The 22,654-nt window shown below is 38.3% G+C and overlaps 1 protein-coding gene across 2 annotated transcripts in view; it reads right to left on the bottom strand.

Moving 5' to 3' along the window:
* Positions 1–8,523: 8,523 nt before the first annotated feature.
* Positions 8,524–22,654, bottom strand: part of Adgrl4 (adhesion G protein-coupled receptor L4) — a 99,440-nt gene continuing 85,309 nt past the window's right edge. For both annotated transcript variants that reach the window (XM_029537833.1, XM_021196452.2), the window contains 3 exons: positions 12,630–12,721; positions 10,779–10,947; positions 8,524–10,376 (listed from right to left, as the gene is read on the bottom strand). In XM_029537833.1, the coding sequence (XP_029393693.1) occupies positions 10,314–10,376; positions 10,779–10,947; positions 12,630–12,721 (324 nt within the window). In that variant the 3' untranslated portion in view covers positions 8,524–10,313. The remainder of the gene's footprint in view (positions 10,377–10,778; positions 10,948–12,629; positions 12,722–22,654) is intronic.

Below are 22,654 nucleotides of genomic sequence, written 5' to 3'. Positions count from 1 at the left end.
TCATAGACCCATCTCCCCACTAATGTTCTCTGGGGACTACTGATCTGTTTTCAGTCTTTGAAGGTTTGCATTTTGCAGAATGTAACATAAATGAGCTTGACAGTTCGTAGTTTTCTTGAGAGCAGATTTATCCAGTTAGCAGTATGTTCTTAAGGGTCATCCATGTCTTTGCCTGGCTTCATGGTGCATTAATTGCAGACATAAAATATACATCATGTGGCTGTCCTGAAGTTGCTTACCCATCTACCCCGTAAGGGACATCTTGGTGATTATGAATAAAGCCTTTATAAACATTCATGAGCAGGTCTGTGTAGACATTAATTTTCAAATCAGTTGGATAAGTACTTAGGAACACAAAGGCTGGATCGTACGGTAAGACTGTATTTATCTTGGTAAGAAGCTGCCATATTTTCTCAGAATGGAGACTTAGCATTTCCACCAGCATGGAGTGAGAATTGATGAATTTCACTCTTGAAAATGTTATGTTTAACTTTTATATTCAGCCCTATAATCCACTGTGAGTTAATTTTTATGTACAATATACTGTGTGTTTCTTGGTTCTCTCTGTTGTCTTTTATACACACAAGCATCCAATTGTTCAGTAACATTTGTTGAAAATGTCTTCTTTCTCTTGAATTATCTTTTTGCCTTTCTCAAAGATTAGTTCAATGGAATTATGTAGGTCGATCAATGCTTCAGCCAATTCTGTAGTAAGTGGGCATGGTTCTCACAGAATCTCTGTTCAAGTCTACCCTTGCTTAGCTCAGCGGTCCAGTGCCATTATTAGGATTTTTAAAATTAAAAATTAATTATTTAATTAATGTGTGTGAGTATGTGTGTGTATGTGTGTGTTCATGTGTGTGTTTGTACATATCAGTGCTGGTGCTTGTGGAGGTAGGAGGAATCAGATTTGTTTGGAGGTAGAGTTACAGGCATGAGCATAGATATCCAAACTTGGAGTCTTCTAGAAGATTGCTGCACATTCTTAACTACTGAGCCATCTTCCCAGCCCTGTGACCATTAGTTTTGTGTGTCACCATATATATAGGTGAGAATACTAAGTTATTTAATCAAATGCAACTCTTGATGTTACCATAAGGGTATTTTATAGAGGGGGTTAACATCTACAATAAAGTTACTTTGAAGAAAGATTGCCCTACATAATGTGGATAGAACTCACCCAGTCTATTTAAGACCTCCAGAGCAAACACTGAATTTTCTCACTGAGGAAAAAGAAAAAAATTGCCTGAAGACTGAAACACCAACACTTCTTGAATTTTAAGTTTTCTGGTCTCTTCTGCAGATTCAGGCTTTTAATTCTCATCTTAAGTTAGCTTTCCCAGATACTGCATTGTGTTATACAATTCTTTAAAATGAGTATCATATTTATATGCATATATATGATCATGCATTCTATATAAAGTTATTTATCATATACATAGAGTTACTGTGTTGGTGTTCTCAAGAAACATATCATATGCTGCATCAGAAAACTTATCTAAATGATTAACAGATAAGAATATCCATAAATTTAATAATGCAGTAGGAAAACTACACCTTAGAACACAATATACTTAACATTTTGTTTGTTTATTCTCATTAGTATGATTATCAGCATTATTATTATTATTAATCATTATTATTTTAGAAAGGTCCTCACTGTGTACCCTAGGTAGGCCTTGAACACACACACTTCTCTTCCTGCCTTAACCTCCTGATTGCTGGGATCGTAGGGTTTTGCTACTATGTTGGGAATTGTTTTCAGGCTCATTATGGTGAAACTGCAAGAATTAAAATCACTAAGGAAAAGACTATCTAAAGGATGGTGCCCCAGATGCTCCTGCATGGCAATGCTGGCTGTCCTGTCCTGCAGAATCACGAGTACCCTGAAGGCTGAGGACACATGCCTAGTATTAGGTACCAGGGGCGCACTCCTGATCCTTTGGTATACACAGCTTCCGCTAGGGTTATGGTCTCCTGTCCCTCTCAGAGGTTAGGCCAATGTTCTTAACCTTCACTCCCTTTGGAGATCAGAGTCAATATGACCTGGTCAAATCTTCAAACACAAGTAACCTTATTTGACAGTTTTGCGGTCATCAGGGAAGTTCTACCTCCAGTAAGATGCTGGCAAAAGTTAGACTCTTGCTTGAACAAGGTGAATACTTCATTGAACATCATTTATTATAAGAAAAAGCATACATATTTGAAATGTTCTGAAACTGATTTTAAAAATGCATGATATTTAGCAGTGTTGAAAAAATATATTTGAGCTTTTTAAAGGAAGTTAAATTTTCTACCTTTCCCATCAGAAAGAAAGCCATAAATTATGTTTAAATATTTTATAGCACAACATTGTCAAACTCCCAAGTAAGTAAAGTTAAAGTTGGCCTTATTTTCTCTTTGACATCTTAAATGTCTAGACACCTATGTTTTCATGCACAGCTTCATGTAATATTGGTTCTCTCTCAAAATGCAGGACAGGGAAGTTCTCCACAGAGTTGTAGTGAACATCAGTTACTATTTTTGTTTATAAAGTGGTTGTTCATGTTCTTTCATAGTGTTTGGACTATCATATGGTGTAAAGGTCTCCCACTGATTCCCTAAACATTGAGTACATTTGGAATGTCATTTCTTGAAAAACTATTCACCTGAAATCAGAGTAGCCATCTGTCTTCATTTAAGCACGTTCACACCTGTAGAGTGTGAACTTGCCATCAGCAGTTACGTTGAGATTCAGTGTTGTAAGGCAGCGAGCTAGTCTAATGAGCACAAATCAAATGGGCTAAGCTTTGGTAGTGTTTTATTTTCCCTTTTAAACTGAGAAACATAAGCTCCAGCTAATGCTGTGTGCTAACGGGGGCAGTGCTCACAGCCTGTGGTGTTCAGTAGGTTTTGGAGGAAAACATTCTGAATATGCATTTTCTCACTCTTCCCTGTTCTCTCCAGCTGCCCCTGCTGGGTGTGTAGTGTGATCCTCTGATTCAGAAGTCTGGAATACAACTTGGAAGTGTTGCATACAAATCGTCCTTTAAAGGGATAGGCTTGAAGAGGTCACTGGATGCTGTTTTAGGATTCTGGCAATGCCTTTTCATTTTCGTGTAGCTTCAGGGGAGGCGTCCCTGAAATGGGCTTTTGTTTAAAATTTCTTTGGTTTCCTCACTAATTCATAAGATTATTTTCCTGTAAATGTGTTCTCATCAGTTTTCTTTCCACTTTGTGTGAGCCACCATGAGAGAGAGCCCCGAGAGTTCTCTGATGGCAGGAGCAACACAAACATTTTCAGGATAGCTGTTTTATCTAGCCTTAGTGTCTAACTGTAGGTTCTATCTTTTGGAACATTGGTTACAGAACAAAACAGATAATGATATAAATTATGTTACAGTCTTTTTGTTGTTGTTGTTGTTGTTGTTGTTGTTGTCGTCTCAATCAGTATATGAAATACGTTCCTATGTGTATGAGCTTTCTTCATATTAAATATTTGCATTCTGCCTTCTCTTGTTTCTCGGCAGAAAAGTATTTTGAAATATCATTTTATAAACAGCACCAGCTGGACATAACAGTGTCAGATCTGTATGTGATTATAAAAGCTTAAAAACATTTGAGAGTGTTTATAGTGAATGCTAGTTAACTCACATTAGAATCTATATATATATATAAATATATATATGGTAAAGTGTTCATATTTTACTAGTTTTATTTTATGATTGCATTCTTATTTTTAATTAACTCAACTCATGTGATAGAATCTAGGTTATTCCCCTTTTTAAATGTCTTGATTTTATTTTGTAAAGCAACACTGTGAAAATGATTCTTATTTTCTTATTCCTTTGTTTTCACCTGTGTGTGGTATGCATGAATATGTGTATACTAATTTCCTGTGTATGTAGGCACATGTGTGTGCAGTTGCATGCACATGTGTGTGAAAGGTGTGGAGGCCTCAAGTTATCTTTCTTAATTTCACTCTGCATTAGTCATTGAGGCAAAGCCTCTGAGTTGAGGCTCACCAAATAGGGTTCGTGCAGTATTAGTTGAGCCCAGAGCTCATGGTAGAGGTCAGTGTTGTAGCTGGCTTGCTGTGGTGATTCCCCATCTCTGTCTTCAGAGTGCAGTAATGATGGAGAAGCTGTAACACACACACCAGATGTAGGTGCTAAGGATTTTTAACTCTAGTCTTCTGAGATGCAAGTTCTTTCGAAAATACACTAATCTTGAATGCTTCTATCTTTTCTTCCATATATTAAGTGGCCTACTTCTTACAACAATATTATGCAGTAGTTTCTATTGTCTGTATGTCATACACCACTGAGGTTCTGGGCTGTGACTTGCTAACCATTGCAGAAAGGAGATGCCAATGGGGCTGTTTGACTGTAGCCCCAGCTTGATCCCCAGCACCAAGGACACCTGAATGAAAGGGATGTTCTAAGGCATGGGAGGTGGTTGTTTATTTGCACAGTCCTTCAGGAGATTCTGAGAAATTGATCTGAGTGGGAAGATGGACTTGGGAATATTCGGTGCTACTGCAGAGGAGTCTCCACTAGAAGAACAAGCTGCAAGATTGTTTTGAATAATTACTTCCCTCGGGTCACACAAGGTCTCTGTGAAAAGCCTTCTGCATTAGATTGAGTGAAAGATGTAGTTGTCATGATTGCCGAGTGGGCTGAAGTGACAGAATAAATGACCTTCTCAGCACACTGCCTCTCTCCAGGAGCCAGGATGCACACAAAATCAGGGGAAGTTTAGGGTAATTTGAGCAATATTTGCAGTGCTGGCAACACATGACTGTTTCCTCGCAGCAGGCTGTGGTGGTAGGGGGTCTTTTGTAGGACTCTGTCTTACTGCCTAAAATTTCCAAAGCTTAACGGACTGCCAACATAATTAACCCTCCTGCATCCCGAAGGTTCCTTTAGATCCATTTCTAATACATTAAGAAAAAGAAAGAAAACCTTCACTTTCAGGTTGATCAGCCTGGTCCTTGGGTGCTGATATATGTCAAATTGCAGCCCAATAGGAAACAGAACCATATTTCTCAAGGACAACATTGAAAGGAACCTATTATTTTTCTCTCATTTTTAAGTGCATGGAGTTGTAATATACTTTATAGATTTTATTATTTGCAGTGCTTCCAGGTGGGCAGTTGAAGCATATTATCCTGTTTCCCGAAGAGATCTATTGTAGTTAACCCTCTCATTTTACAAAATCTATAAGCTCACATAAACCTACGGGCTTTACCATAACCTTACCATATTTACTCTTTAAATACATACTAACAATGCACACCTTCAGGTTTCCCACTGACCTCAAAACTTGTTCAATCCAGAACCCAGGATGAGTAACGATCATTTTTCCCTAAGAGGAAAATTCCTAAGAGCTTTGTAGGTCTCAAATGCATACGAGTTTTCAGTGAATAATTGCAAGAACAAGTGATTTTTTGCTCAGAACAGAGGGTCATGAGGTAGGTCAGTTTTCATTTATCTCATTTGTCAGAGTTTGTGGTCCATGATCCATTGTCCCTGCTGTGTTGTGTCTAGGGTGAAGGAGGCATTACATCATGGCTATGAATACCTCATAGCAACCCAGAAGCAAATTTAAAAGAGAAGAGCTGGAAACCAGCCTCCCACAATCCTCTTTAGCGGTGTCTCTAACGGCCTAACTTTCTTACACTTGGACATATTTTAAAAGCTTTGCTGCCTCCTGATAATTCATATCCAGCAAGAGATGAATAACTTAGTATTTAGCACCTTTGGCACCACCACTGACCCTACAGCATGGGCAATGCTATTTCTGAATAATACTGGAGTCCTGCAAATGTATCATCGCACGATTTCAGACTGGAGACCAACTGTGGGGTTTATGTAAGTTCACTCTTACTGTGGAATAAGATTCACCCACTAAAAAGAATGAACGAGCTATTAGGTAATAGAAATAAGTAGCACAGATGCTTGTAATGAGAGCTCACATCAATGACTTCAGTGTGATGGTGTGAACAGGATAGGAATATGGAAGAATAAGGAGTTTGTTAAACTGAATTACTTGGGTGATGGTGTGAGTAGGGGTGGGTTATAGGAAGAAAGCACTTGGTCTAAGGTTTATGATATACATAAGATGGTTTTGAGTTGAAATGCCGTGGGAATCTCATGGGAAGAAAAAGTTTACAGTGATGTCTGGAAAGTGCCCTGAGAAGGCAGGGAGCAGCAAGTGGCCTGGCTCCAGCCTCTTCTCGCCCAAGCGCTCTGGCTTCTTCCACTCCCACCCCATCATGTAACCGAGAGTTTGGGTAGAGATGCAGAATTTTCTGGGCTTAGGGGTCTAACACTAACTGAAATTCACCAGTGATTTTCCAAATTGAAAATGGCAGTATGGCTCACCCAGGTTACTGTGAAAATTAAATATGGTGGCGGAATTTAGAAAAAGAATATCTGTGTCCCTTTTAGTGCCAAAGTTTTTCTTCTATGAATGAGATTAGTAGGCCATTCCTCTAACTTTTGTAATCTGATCCTTACAGGCTGTACCCTTAACCATTTGCGACTGCTTCACAGCGGCCTCAGTATGTGTAGTGTTACTATGCACACTCTGCATGCTCCACAACTCTAATTCAGAGCAGGGAGGTGTAGGCAGCTAGAGTTCAAAGTCATCCTTGGAGACAGAGTAGGTCCAAGTCCAGGATGGGATACAAGAGATTCTGTCTCAAACACCACTACCACCACCACCGCCACCGCCACCACCACCACCATCACTATCAACAAGCTTACTAAAGTTGTAATGACTGTGGAAATGAATAAGAATCAACTTGAGGCTTTGGAGAAGGTGGCCTTAAATGACCGATGCATTTTGCATGACAGAAAACGTTCTAGGTTGATGACAACCTTGCACAAAAGGGGTGCTCTTTTTGGCCATTCTGAATTCATAGTTCATGATTTTCTCAAAGTTTCCATTCTGGGGAAATTAGACAAGGGTGTTGATGAAGAGGTTCTAGGAATGTAAAGCAGGGTTAGAGTTTTTGCCCAGTGTGCACAAAGCCCTGGGCTCAATCTTGAACACTGTAAAAAAAACAGTTTGTAAGGAGTTTAATATGAGTTCAGTAAGTTAGATCAAACACACTTAATGATTTCTGTAAGTGGCCAGCATTGATTGACAAGACCGCAGGAACAGTGGTCTCACGAGGTTAGCATGTGAAGTTTGCCTTCTGTGCTTTCTTTGGAGGCAACAGAGTGTTTGCTTTTTAGTGCTAGATACTTTTTATGCTGCATACAAACACACTTTTCCTAAACATTATTTAACAGTAAACAGAAATATGTGTAAAGGATTATCATTTATTTCTTAGTTGTAGCATGTTCCACAGACAGAGGCTTAACCTAATACATGTTTGTTGTCTACCTTATTCTTTTTTATTAATAACTTTTTATTAATCATTCCATTAATTTACATTTCAAATGACATCTCCTTTCCCAGTTACTCCTTCACAACCTCTCCATCCTATCCACCCTCTTACCCTTTGCCTCTATGAGGGTGCTCATCCACACACCCACTGTTGCCCCACCGCCTTAGCATCCCCCTATGCTCGGGCATTAAACCTCCACAGAACGAAGGGCCTCCCCTTCCATTGATGTCAGACAAGGCTATTCTCTGCTACCTATATCTCTGGAGCCATGAATCCCTCCCTGTACACTCCTTGGTTTGTGGTCTAGTCTCTGGGAGCACTGGGTGGTCTGGCCAGTCAGTCAACATTGTTCTTCCTATGAGGTTACAATCCCCCTCTGCTCCTCCAGTTCTTCCAGCTCCCCCACTGGTGTCCCCGAGCTCGGTCTGATGGTTGGCTGCAAGCATCCACATCTGCATTGGTCAGGTGCTGGCAGAACCTCCTGGAAACAGCCACAACAGGTTCCTATCTTATTCTTTGAGTCCAGGGCCAAATCTTGAGAGACTCCAAGTGTCTGCTTGTTTATGGAGGGAACCAGAGTTTGTATGTCAGTCTTTATATTGACTATGATACATGCTGGGGGTTAAGAGGTAGCACATGTCACCACTGGGCAAGCTCCATTAATATCCTGGAGCTCTGTCCTGGACAGCCTAAGAATACGGCTGCATCTGTGGCCTGATTCTGTTGCTTCCTCTGCACTGTTTTGAAATTGCATGGGAAACTCTCCAATCTGAATTGCAGCATGTGATATCTGACCCAGGGCCTGGAATAGCTGTATAATGCATTGTTCAGATTATCATCACACTAGCCCTGTGGTCAGAAGGCAGCAGCGAAGAAGACTGTATTCAGAAAGACCAAAAGAGAAAGAAAAAAATAAAAGAAACCAGCTTGGTACAAATTCACTTTCTGTAGTAGATGTGTTTTCCACAAATTGTCACATGGAGACTATTCCAGAAATGGAGGACTTGGACAATCATGAAAATGTTTTCACTCTTGATGTGGATAGTAGTTTGATCTAAAGAAGTTAATGTATAAATATTTCCAGTCTCCATTCCCTGTTGCCACATCAAAAAATAAAGTAAATTAAAATGATAAAAGATCACATATTTAGTGGTTTTGATAACAGAATTTTATTGTCTTGTAGCTCTAGAAATGAGATGTCCAAAACAGGAGACCCATACTGAAATAACATCGTCAGCATGCTGACTTCACCCAGTTCAGTGAGAGTGTTCTCCCTCTGAGTGGAGGTCAGCCACCCCTCCTCCCCACAGGGCCCTCCTGCTCCTCGCCATCCACCATGGCCACAGGTTCTGAAGAAGGGTGTATGGATATTTGGGGAGGGTCACTCTGTCTACCACATGCGTTAGTTTCGTATCCACTGACTGAGCAGACTCGGTTTCGATATCCCATTTCTACAGTCCCATCCCAGAATGACAATGCTAGTCATGGGCCACAGACTTAGCACAGAAGAAATCCAGAGATTTAGTGAAAGGGTACTATCTCACAGGCTCTAGAAACGCAAAGCCCTTCTTGACAGGTGAGTGGTCTTTCCTGAGAGAACAACTCCACCAGGCAGCAACAGGGCTGCTTCATCCAGCTGGCTGCTCGCTTTTCAGGAGAGGCCTCGCCAGGCTTCATTCAACAGCACAAGAATTAAAATTGCAATGTCTAACGGATTGAATCCTGTTTTCAGGAAGGCTCAGGACAATGACTCACTTCTGAAAAAAATCTGCCTCTTCATTTGAATAAGAGAATAGATAGAGCCATACATTTAAGCAAATAGACTTTGACAGATAGCAGAAACAGTCTAAAACTAGACCCACTGCGAAACCCCTGCAGTACTCAGGGTCTTCTTATTTGTTATAAATAATGCTTTAATTGTGTATTTTCTGATTAGAAAAGAATTATAATTCACTTCATCAATAGTTTAAATTTATAATGCCCTTTTATGTACAGTCAATTAAAAGGGCCTGTTTTAACATGAATTACACTATTTGTAAGATTAAAAACAGTAAAGTATTCAAGTATACTGCTTTAATATTAAAAGATAATTTTCACAACAGTAAAATATTATAAACAAAATACCACACACTCTATTCTTTTCACTAAAGACATAAACAGTATTATACTTTGACAAATCTATGTTTTACTGACTATATATTTGAAGTCTTAATCTGTGTGGGATGAAAACATTTTACACTCAAATCTAATGTTAGTGTAAGGGCATACATCCCTGATAATGTCAGTTATAAGGCTTTTCTCTGGTTTAGAATAGTAAGGAAGAACACGGATGTAGCAAATTTAGATCTGGGGCTTTTTACTTCAAACCATTTCCCAAACTGCTAGGATGTATTTCCTTTTTCGTTATTTTATCTTGAGGTTTTCTCATCAAGTTTAGAGAAAGTCGAGTTTATTGGAATGACAATTCCTTGTCAGAGAAGCCTTTGTCACTGCTTCATACTCGGCCCCTTCACGTCTCTTATGCTCTCCTTCCTGCAAAGGAACTCATTACTAAGGTGGTAGGGAACTCGTTTGAAAGGCAACATGAGTCACAAAGATATCAAGCCAGTGGTTTCCTTGAGGACATTCATATATTTCTTGTGTTGGAAAGAAATCTTTCCTTGGGCACTGTGATATCACTCCAGAGAAACCAATTACTTTCCAAAATATCTGCAGTACTATTTTTGACATATCTAACTATGTCATGTAGGAAAACACACTGTAGCTCTCTGGTCCATAATTTATCTCAAATTAACTACATCTCTTATAACGTGAAAAAAAATGGATTTGAAATTAATTACTAACAATAAAAACAGGCTCATTTTTGTCACACAGATTATCTGAATCTTGGAATTTTCATTTCATTGCAGCTGTAATTATCATGACTTCTCATTGTTTATCTTAAACATCCAAAGCAGCAGGGGACATTTTTGAACAATCTATAATATTCTTCTTGAATCTTGATGAAAAAGAAAAGAAAAAATGTTGTATTATTAAGACAGTCACATAACATTATTTTCAAGTCACAATAAATGGCCCTATTTGATTTACTGAAGTCTATTACTGTTTGAATACAGGAATATACTCAAGGGAATGTAAGCTATATAGCTTATATTATATTATATTATGTTATATTATGTTGGTCTAATAATAAGGTTTTTGTAAGATATATTCATACATGAGCATCTATATGCTGGCATTTTAAAATAAAATTATTTTAATCATTATTGTATATTTAAAATGGACTACATTTATACAATAAGAGGTGAAAGTCACACTTCAAGGCAGCAATTTTTCTCTCTGTTTGGTAACATGCTACATGAATATAAATTAGTTTTGACTCGTAATTGAAAATACTTACCTTTCTAGATAAAACACACAGGAATAAGAAAATGAACATCCCTTGGAAAGCATTGCTGACTGTGAAGAGGTAGGCTGTCACAACGGATGCATGCACTACGTGGAGAACCCCAAAGATCCAGGTGGTACCCAGAAGGAAGAGGAGGGCCAGGGCTCCTCTGGCACAAGACCTGGAGTGCATTGGAACAGTTTTGGTTAAAACTCATGCAAGTTTGGGTAACCCCCAGTTGGCACACACATCCCACATATCCCCCAGTTAAGGATTAGAAGAGTATTTTATGATCAGAAAAGCCATAAATGACTTAGATGCTCATAGATGGCTCGTGGTTTGATACAACAGCCTTTAGGGTAAATATGATCCTATTCCACCTAGATTGTGCTTCAAACATTAAAGTTTCATTATTAAAGTGTGTACTTTTTGATGGAAGTACTTAACCTTCAAGTATTTTAAAGTGGCAATTGCAGTCTGCAGACTTTGATTCCATATCTACTGTGACAGTTGACCTTGAAGAGCATCCTGTTTGGACTTGCACCAGCTGGTGTTTATCACAGTGGCTTCTGGTATACTTTTACGTTCAATAATGATAAAGTGTTGAATATAAATATAGAATTTTATTGTTGTTGCTTTTGCAAGGTAGTAACCTCAAGAATTCATGTCAGAATACTAATATCATACAATTTAAATGAATTCTGCATACATCTATTAATGCATCCATATTTTCAAATAACTATCAATGACTTCAGGTAAAACAATATTAAATCTTTCTCACAGGGGACATGGTCTTGAAAAGGAAGCAACTGACATTTTATTTTCAGTGGCATCATTACTGTAGGTGTGTTAGCAATGCACCTCAGAAAACACACCATTTTGAACGTTATTGAAGTTAGGGAATGGCTCAGACTATTGAAAAATAAAGAAGATAATCACTAAAACACTTGCTAAATTGCAACTCTGAATCTTCCTCAAAGGTGTCAGACCTGCAGGATGCAGGCGTGTTCCCGAGCAATACAGCAGCCCTTGCTTCACATACCCCTACTTCAAAGGTTCCTTAACAAAGCATTTTAAAGGTATTACTAGATTGACCTTAGAGAGTTAAAGAAAAAATTATAGCAACATGTAAATTATGAATTAGAAGAAAGATTTGCTAAGCTCTGAGAAATGTCTGACAAGACAGTCCACTAAGATCTATTTTAAAACAATTATCTTTTTTCTTTCAAATGGGAGTATATTTTAAAAGATGGATTCACTTGCCATTTAATATGTAATGTTTATAAATTTATTAAATGTGTTAAATACATTTTTCTAATACATATTTTGAATATGGTGAAAAACTAGTTCTTAAACAGACAAACAAACAACCACAGTCCCGCAAGTTATCAGTTGTTTAAATGATTAATGGACTGGGAATGTTGGTAAGTTGCTGAGTAGTTGCCTGGATACCTGGTGTTCCAGTATAACCCCAGAGCAGCATGAAAATGAAATGAAAGAAAAAAAAAGGAAGGAAAGAAGGAAGGAAGGAAAGAAGAAAGGAAAAAAGGAAGGAAGGAAGAAGGAATGGAAGGAAGGAAAGAAGGAAGGAAGGAAGGAAGGAAGGAAGGAAGGAAGGAAAGAAGGAAGGAAAGAAGGAAGGAAAGAAGGAAGGAAGGAAGGAAAGAAGGAAGGAAGGAAGGAAAGAAGGAAGGAAGGAAAGAAGAAAGGAAAAAAGGAAGGAAGGAAGAAGGAATGGAAGGAAGGAAAGAAGGAAGGAAGGAAGAAAGGAAGAAAGGAAGAAAGAAGGGAAAGAAAGAAGGGAAGAAAGGAAGGAGGACAACATGTTGCTAAAACATTGAAGTAAACTTCAACAACACATACCTTATGTTCTCATAGCAACTAACTTCTGGTTTCAGTCCAGCAGTGTGGCGGAAAACTTTGTAGATGATAACTCCAAAAGCCAAGAGATTTACCTGGGGAGATATCCCAACGTTAAAAAAGAGATTGTTTTTGTAGTATGTTCTGTTTTACCTAAGCACAATAAGCAAGCAGTAAAGAAATAACAGAAACCCCAAGGATTCATGTGACACACACATTTGTCACAGACTTAGACAAGTAAATTACATGGTTGGTTTTGACAGTATCAGGGGCTTTGTTGTTGCACGTTTTACATTGTTTAATTTGTGACTTTGAGATGAGCAGGAAGTTCCACAGATGTTATAGGCACATCTGCAGTGTGGCCAATATCATCCTTTGACACTTACCACACACATCAAGATGAATTCGACTTGGGAAACTTACAAACATAGGAGAAAGCAGTTTGGTTTGATGTTTCTTTGGAAAGAAGTGTGGGAAACAATTCTTACAACCAGGCTGGCGAGATGGCTCAGCCAGTAAGAACACTGACTGCTCTTCTGAAGGTCCTGAGTTCAAATCCCAGCAACCTCATGGTGGCTCACAACCACCTGTAATGAGATCTGACGCTCTCTTCTGGTGTGTCTGAAGACAGCAACAGTGTACTTACATATAATAATAAATAAATCTTTAAAAAAATGATTCTCACAACCCCTTGGAAATTTATCTGGGAAGAGTTTGCATTAAATTAGTAATCAGTGAAACACCACACTCTTGACTACTAGAAGAACCTTAAATGTCCTTCATTTATTTAATGTAGTTCATCTAGTCATCTTGTCCTGCTATTATCCTGAGCTTTATTTTCCTTATTTTTTACCTTCAGAAGCCTTTGAAATATCAATCAATAAAAAAAGTTGGTCCAGAAATCTATTTTCTTGTTAGACTTATTTTTTATTTGTATTTGATAGTTGTTAATTACAATACTCAGTCTGTTATCTCTTACTGTCACAAGATTGTGAAAGCACATCTTCTTCTTTCCCTGTGGTTAAAAAATGGATTTGTTTCATTTTATGTTTGCCTGCATGTGTGGAAATGTACCACAGGTATGCAGTACCGATGAAGGCAAGAAGAGGGCATAGGATCTCAGAACTGGAGTTGACAGTGGGTTGTTAATTACCATGTGAGTGCTAGAAAATGAACCAGGATGTTTTGAAAGAGCAACCAGTATTCTTAACCACTGAGCAACCTACCCAGTCCCATTTTCTTGTGTTTTTGCAATCTTGCAAGTCAGACATGCACTATTCAAGTGATAAATGCTATTTATTCTAATATAAATATATGAATAACAAAATATTAAATATGTGTGTGATTGATGAATTAACATTTTATTGGATATCTATTAATCTAAACAAAAATTTCGAGGTAAGTTTTTAAATGATAGTAGTAAATGCAGCATCATAATTTTAGGTAGTTCTTATATTAACAATTCATAAGCTTCGAGGTAGAGTAGACTTTTCCACCTTCTAAGGAGGCAAGCTCTCTGTCTATTGTTTCTAATGCTGTAGATGGTATCCCGGGCCTTCCAGCCACTGGAAGAGTGTTCTACCACTGAACTCTACCTCTTAAATACTAAGAAGTTTTGTAGACTTTCTCAGAATTCTGTTGAATAATTTCTATTAAAACAAGTATAAATAAATAGGTCAGAGAATTTCATACTGCCACTTAGACACCAAAAGTTCTTTGAGACGAAATCTTAAAGGACTAGGGTTCTAGTCATTTTTTCTTCTTCCAACTGTTCACTGCTTCTAATTATATGATTAATTAATTCCAATTACAGTAATGCTTCCATCAAAAGACCGTAGCAAATGCAGAGGCAAGATAAAGTATGTTTAAATTGACTTAGTTGAGAGTTTTACCCTATTTGGATGTTCAAATAATGAACTAAAATGTCAATTTAATAATATTTAATAATTACCATTTAATAATTGTAAAAAGAGTGTGTAACATTTTATACCTTTAAAAATATAGTTTTGAATAAATGTGGAAACCACTATGATTAATGTCAAAAATACATACATATACATTTTCAAGTAATAAAAATGTTTCAAAACTGGCTGATATAAATGATGTGTGCCACAATTGTCTTGAAGAATCCTTCAGATAATTTAATGATGGTTTTAGAGTGAACTTTTGTTATTCACAAAGAACTATTAAGATGAGGTAAACAATTAAGAATCTGTTCTGAATCCATTCATTTTGCCTATACTAATGGGTTATTGAAAACATTGGCTAAAGTTTATTGGGGAGGAGAAAAACAGACCATTCCTTTAGGGAAATCCAGAATTGGAAAATATACTTTTTTCTGTAAAAAGGGAGAATTTTAAGAAAAAGAAGGTGGAAGAAGAGGAGGAAGAGGGGAAAGAAGGAGGAGGAGGAGGAGGAAGAAGAGGAGGAGGAGGGAGAGGGTGAGAGAGAGAGAGAGAGAGAGAGAGAGAGAGAGAGAGAGAGAGAAAATAACTAAAAGCATGTGGTTTCAGACACATAAGAGGTTAATTCCTATACCACAAGCTCACGTTTCTCCAAAAGTAAGGGCATAGTAAACATCTAGAAGTTAATCAAAAGTGTCATGGACACCTCAAATATATTATTTTTACACACTGAACTCACAGCTATCTGGGTGTTAAATTTCCATCATTTTAGGAATTTCTTCAAGAGTCTGACCTGCCCAGCATTAGACACCAGTGCAATCTAGGCACATACATATTCGTGTATAAAACCGACAGGATCTTTTGTTGTTATGGATTCTATTAGGAGAAAAGAAACAAATAACCGTAGGATGTTTATCCACCCACTACTGACTGTAAGTCACAGATGGGACCGTTAGGAGAGGCAAGAGGCTATAGCTTAGTGTCAGGCATCGTCCTTTCTGTTGCTTCCAGAAGTCATCAATTACAGTTCACTAGAGAATTAAGGAGCAGGAGGACAGACTGATGTCCTATGAAGGAAAGTCTTCATGGGATACAGACAGCTGTGTTAGGAGCTCACTTCTGTCCACTGAGCTATACAGGTGGAGCAGAAAGGACAATTTCTCTTCTCTTTTGCTAACTTTTTTTTTTTTTTTTGAGCCAGTATCACATTCTGTAGACTAGGACAGCCTTGAAGTCATGACCCTAATGTCTCAGGTTCTTAAATACCTCATTGTCACATTTCTGGCTTTGCAACCAGTTGACACCTATTTTTAATACTTCCCCCAAGTAATATTTATTCTAGAAAGTTAAAATTATTGGTAAAAAATAATAATTCTAGTCAGAGAAATGGTGTTTTTAAATAACATGGATTTTTCTTATTATTCAAATGTACTATTTCCATATCATATTGGATCATATGGTACAGCGACATAAACCCAGTGGTAAAGCCCATATTTATGTCTTTATATTACTTGTGTAAAATTTTGTCCATAAACATATACATGTCTTTAAATGGCTTTGTGTAGCTTCATGAACCATACATAAGAAATCAATATCATCCAAGAACATCCGAAGCATATGACTTTATGGACTTAGAGACGGAAATGAAGTTTAAATACTCCAGTTTACATGGAATGGGAAAATACTTTAAAAGAATAGATTACGCCGCAGTGTAAAGGTATAAAGATTATACCTTAAAACAAGTCTACATAGAATTAAAAATTTCTCATTATAGAGAAACCCTTTGTGCTTAACCACAGAGAAGGACCTTGAGGTCAGATGATAAGTAGACTGTTGAATTTTGAATTTAATAGTTGGTACTACATTGTTAATGTTATTATTTTAGAATGGTAACTATATGGTCTTTAAGGAACTGAGAGCTTGGGTAATTTCTTTTATTAGATATTTTCTTCATTTACATTTTGTACTGGCTAGTTTTCTGTCAACTTGACACAGCTGGAGTTATCACAGAGAAAGGAGCTTCAGTTGGGGAAATGCCTCCAGCCCAAGATCCAGCTGTAAGGCATTTTCTCAATTAGTGATCAAGGGGGGAGGTCCCCTTGTGAGTGGTGCCATCTCTGGGCTGGTNGTCTTGGGTTCTATAAGAGAGCAGGCTGAGCAAGCCAGGGGAAGCAAGCCAGTAAAGAACATCCCTCCATGGCCTTGCATCAGCTCCTGCTTTCTGACCTGCTTGAGTTCCAGTCCTGACTTCCTTGGTGATGAACAGCAGTATGGAAGTGTAAGCCGAATAAACCCTTTCCTCCCCAACTTGCTTCTTGGTCATGATGTTTGTGCAGGAATAGAAACCCTGACTAAGACACATTTCAAATGCTATTCTGAAAGTCCCCTATACCCTCCCCTGGATCTGATCCCCAACCCTCCCACTCCTGCTTCCTGGCCCTGGCATTCCCCTGTACTGGGGCATGTGATCTTCATAAGACCCAGGTCGTCTCCTCCCATTGATGGCCAACTAGGCCATCTTCTGTCACATATGCAGCCATAGACTCAGCTCTGGGGGGTCATGCTAATCATAGTGAACAATTTGATTTTCTCATTAGCATTTACCTACAGTTTAAGAACACATAAAGGAGTGTGAAAAGCTGGCTTTCATTCTCTTGTCATTTGTGATTCTTTTGTCATTTGTACCTAAACATCAGTTTCACAAAAGCACAAGGGCTAACTAAGGACTTATAGATGGACATTCATTGTTGGTGTTGCCTTAAATTTTAGATTAGTTTTAGGCTGTCATTCCAGAATCCTGCATACTGCTTTAGAAACAACCGTGCCACAAATCCTAGATGTCAGACACAGCGACCCTAAGGTTTGTTGCTGTGTGTTGGGATACAGAAGAGAATAAAGAAAGCTGTGAGGGAGCACAATGTCATGGACAAATAACACTGAGGAGACGGTTGGTTGAAATTTAACTTCCATTGCCCCATGTAAGTGGCGTTTATCTATACACTGATCTATTTTTAAATGTCAGTGTTTCAATGCTTGGAACATACACTCTTGTTTAATAATCTATTTAAAATACTCTTCAAGCAGTCTTTTTACTCTTTAAACTTTCCTAAAAGGAAATTTTAATGAATGAGCAGAGAAGACGGCCAGGGAGAAGTGTGAAGCATTTAGACCTTCAGATACCTTCAACTAAAGGTCTTCGCACCCGCAGTTCAAAATGCAGCATCTCAATCAGTCATTTTCCCCTTCTTAGTCTTTTCTCAATAATTGATGAAGCCATCTATATGCTGACATCAGTTCTCACCGAAAGGAATGTGGAAATTTCTTTCGTGGCCCTTCCAGATTCACACTTTAATCTTTCATCATATCAAACAAAATCATGCTCACTTAAGACTGTGTCATGATTGCAAGTTACATGTTCTTTCAAACAGTTTTAGTACGTTTAAATTAACTGGCGCCAGACAAACATGCTTCTGCTGTGAACAAACATTAGGTTTCTACTCTCCCGGGGAGTCCCATCTAAACCCCCACTCCTTCTCAAACCTTAGAACACCTTCTAAATAATGGACAGGTTCAATTTCAGAAAAAGGAGTATGTTCCATCATCTATGAACCAAATTAGAATCAAAGGGTTATAGCCTTGTCTTCTGCTTGATTTTTATGTTTATTGTTTCTCCCAGTTAGAATAATCTCTGCAAAAGCCTCAAACTGTAAAGCCTACATCCTACCAGAAAGACTGAGGTACGTGGTAAGCAAAATGTCTCCTCCAAAATTTCCGCACTGTAGTCATGGGATCTATAAGTATGGCACACAAACATGCATAAAGTAATGTTTGAGGTAGAGTCAAGGTTATAGATTCTTAGATGAAATGACTGTGAAAAATGACATGGGAGCCAGTTCAATCACATGATCCTTGAAGACAGATGAGGTCTAGCAGAAGAGAAAGCAGGAAAGATGAAACCTAAGGAGAGAAATGGAGGCAGAGATGCTGGCTTTGAAGACAAAGTGATTTGTGTGAGGGTCTCTGTCTAGCCTCTCCAAGCAGAGACTGTTGGAAGTACTCCTTCCAACAACCGCCAAGTATCTGGGGCTTAAGTCCTGAAATCTCATGGACCTGAGGTTGGTGAACCCCATAGGAAGAACAAAAGTATTAATTAAACAGGCCTCTCAGAGCTCCCAGGGACTAAACCACTAACCAAAAGTATACGTGGGATGGTCCCTGGATCCCACTACATATGTAGCAGAGATGGCCTCATCTGACTTCAGTGTGAGGGGAGGCACTAGGTCTTGTGGAGGCTTGATGCCTTAGAGAAGGGGGATACTAGAGGGAAGAGGTGGGAGTGTGTGTATGTGTGGGGGGGCGAGCACCATCTTAGTGGCAAAGGGGAGGGGGATGAGGTGGAGCGTTTATGGAAGAGATACTGGGAAGGGAGATAGCATTTGAAATGTAAACAAATAAAATGATTAATTGAAAGAAAAAAAACCATGAAAACCATGGAAACAAGCTCTTCTCTGGAACATCTAGGTAGGGCTGATCTATTGAATTCACGACAGAGAGATCCTGAGAACAGAGGTAGCCCATCAATGGTCTACACAGACTTCTTTGTGCCTGTGAGACATGTTTATATTTTGCAAGCTAAAAATTTGGTCATTTTTATAACACTAGTGAAAATGAAGACAAAAGAATATAGAAATGTTATGCAAATAGGGTATTCTTGTTCCACTTAAAAATACAGCTCTGTTTTGAATAGGAATATTTGTCTTCACTAACATGTGCATATCTGTTGTGTGTATGATATATATATATATATATATATATATATATATATATATATATAATATATGTACAATTAACATATATAATGAAAGATCCTTATTATAGATGATTATTGATTATGTTTAAGTAAAAATTGACAGTGATACAATATACAATCATTCATTATTAACTCATGTTTATTATTTATATTCTATGTATTTAATGAATAGCCAATTACATACAGTTTTCCGTATTTACTATATGTGGATTCTGCTTCTCTGTTTTCTTAAAATGATTAAGATTGATTATGCTAACAACTGACTTTCTTTGCACTGTTACTCATGCAACTTGTTCTTTCCAGTGTCTTACAGTTTTCTTTATACTATACTTTCATTTGCAGAATTGCCAGGTATGCTAAGTATAAATCACACTAGCTAAAATCTCAGAAATATAATACCTAATATGTGTGTGATCAATACAATATTGGGACATACACAACCCATTGTTAACTAATATTAAGTTAGATTGACATGGTTTATTCTGTATTTAACCTTGATTTTATAAATTTCCAAATTCACACCCTAATTCCTGCATGATTGAGGACAGGATACTTTAGAGGACACCCAAGGGCTACCATGCTCTCTACAGAGGCCAATTTCTAACAGTGTAGAAAGAGTCAAAGTATGAGGGGGTAAATTTTCGTGTTCCATTATAGAAGTTCAACATGTATATGTGCAAAGACTGCCCATATGCTCCAAAATTAGGAAGTAGTAAAGGATGTAAAGGATTGAGCATAGGAAACAATGTACATAGCTTTTGGCAGCATGGAAATGTCTCATGGTACATAGAAATGTTGTGCAAAGAATTGGAATGATAAACTCCTATGTTAAAAAGTCAAAATTAGGGGCTGGACTTGTAATTCAGTTGGTAGAGTACTTACCTAACACCCAAGAAATCCTGTGTTTCATAGCCAGTACCACAAAAACTGGGTGGTATATACACTTGTAGTATCAATACATAGGAAGGGGAGGCAGGAGGACCAACATTGATGTCATCCTCAGATACACAGTGAGGCCTGAGATACACGAGACCTTGTCTCTAAATAAAGTAATGGATAGAAATAAAGTCTGCAAATCTTAGGGATAAAAGAGAATAAAAGTTTAGTGAAAGCTCACTGAGTTTATGACATCACAGTATGCACGGCCTCTTTCTTAGCAGGGTGAAGTCAACTGACCAACCTTTCACCCACTGAAAACTCAACAACGCCACGTGTTCCATCTGGTTTAACACTTGCCCCAGAATAGTTGCCTCAGGAATATCTACAGAGTTAAAAGATATTCCCATTCTGAAATTCCAGTACTGGCCCAGGAGAGAGGAGACTACAGAGAAAAGGAAGCACAATGTATGATTATATGATGAGATCAACTGTTAAGTTTCAAACATATTGAAACAACTGAATTGATTTGAAAACATAATAGTTACATTTAAGAAAGTTCTAAATATTACAAGAGAAGATCACTACCACACCACTCTGAATAGTTAAACTAATCTCTTGAGATTTACATGTTAGAAGACAGCAATGTTTTCCCACCAGGCATTGCCTTTTGGGAAATGCAGTTGGATGAATGGATAATATATCATTTTATTAGTACTTATAAATGGCTGCAACACTGAGGTTCAAGATCTATTACAAAATTACCATCTAAGCCCCAATATGCACGGAGTGAATATTATTCACACTGTATGACTTCTTAATGATTCTTCTAATATAATTATAGAATTATAGCATATGCTGTTACTAAATTTAGTACACCAAAATTACAAAAATACTAAATGATTTACCTGAGATTAGGGCTAGGAAGGATCAGAGGCAAAATTTATTCCTAATAGGTTACAGAGTTAATGCCATCAAATATTTTATTAAACTATCAAGTTGCAGATGAAAACCAGCAAAGAGAAGCTAAATTGATATTAAGACTTAAAGATATTAATCATGTAGGCATTTATTATAGAACAGGCAAAGAGTCAGCTCATTAGTAGTTTATGCTCATCCAAAGTGGTCAAAATCAATGATGGGGACTTGCTCGTGGAGACTAGAATTCAACTTGCTGAAATCAGATTTCAGAGGTCAAAAAATGTGGTCCTAGTCAACAAGAAGGCTCCCACCCATCATAATCTGAATACTTTTTTGCTTGTTCCACTGGTGTCCTTCAAAATGTGTAGAAGAATTTTAATCTAGCAACATGGCTACTGTGGCAAGTGATCATATCCAATGACCTATGTCTGTGTGCTCTGGCTGGAATACAGACACGCCCTGAGTACATGCTTTCAAGACAGAATTAGTTTGTAGAAGGAAGTAGCCATGTTTGAAATTAACATCTAATTGAGGGGCAAAGTGAATAATCAGAGAAAGATTTGACAGAGTGAGTTAGAGATAGGAAACACACAACTCTCGTGAGAACAGACAGCGAGCTTACTAAAGTGCAGTTGGGTTTGTTCCTGAGTTCCTGCCGTTCAGTGCAAATTGGCAGAGGCAGTTGAAGCCAGAAAATAAGGAGCCAGAAGATAAGAGCAGATTGCCAGAGTTAGTTTGAGACCAAGCAGAACAATTCAATGAGAATCTGAGAAAAACCATATTGATTCAGTCAGCTTGGAACATAGTTTGAGCCAGAACAGCTGAACTGAACCAGCCTGTGAGGTTTCTGAAAGAACTAGAAAAGGTGAGCTTATTCAGCAGTAAGCCTTCAAGATGACATTTCATCAGGTGAATAAAAGATGCTTTTATAGATCTCTCTTCAAAACCCTAGTGGAGGCTGCTGAGCACTCCAGAGGACTCTCCACACTACAGGTCCTCAGGATCACAGGTGAGTGGAACACAATCAACTCCAGAGACTCCAGGAGGGGCTTGTGCCAGCAGGAACAGGGACAAAGGAACACCGCCCACCCAGCAGCAGGGTTCCAGTCTGGTCTGGGCCACCCTGCCATCTCTCTTTGTAACCCCAGCTGAGGCAGCTGAGCTCTCCGGAGGACTCTCCACACCGCAGGTCCTCAGGATCATGGGAGAAGAGTCAAGAGTCGGCCTACAGGGAGGGCTCTGACCCCAGGACTCAGGAGGAGGATCAGAACTCCAGACTTCTGGACACCTGCCTTGTGAGAGGAGAGCTTGCTTCAGAGAGTGCTCTGACCAAGGGGATGCAGGGGAGAGTTGGATTCCCAGGAGTGCTGACAGAGGCTAACAGAATCACAGGAGGATGGAACTCCAGCCAGAGACAGCTTGTACATTAACACCAGTGATTTCCAGATGGCGAAAGGCAAGCTTAAGAATCTTACTAACAGAAACCAAGAACACTGGGCACCATCAAAACCCAGTAC

Source organism: Mus pahari, chromosome 4 (assembly GCF_900095145.1).
Source record: "Mus pahari chromosome 4, PAHARI_EIJ_v1.1, whole genome shotgun sequence".
Taxonomy (NCBI): Eukaryota; Metazoa; Chordata; class Mammalia; order Rodentia; family Muridae; genus Mus; species Mus pahari.
The sequence above is the reverse complement of the archived record's forward strand: the minus strand, read 5'-3'. Positions and strand labels throughout refer to the sequence as shown.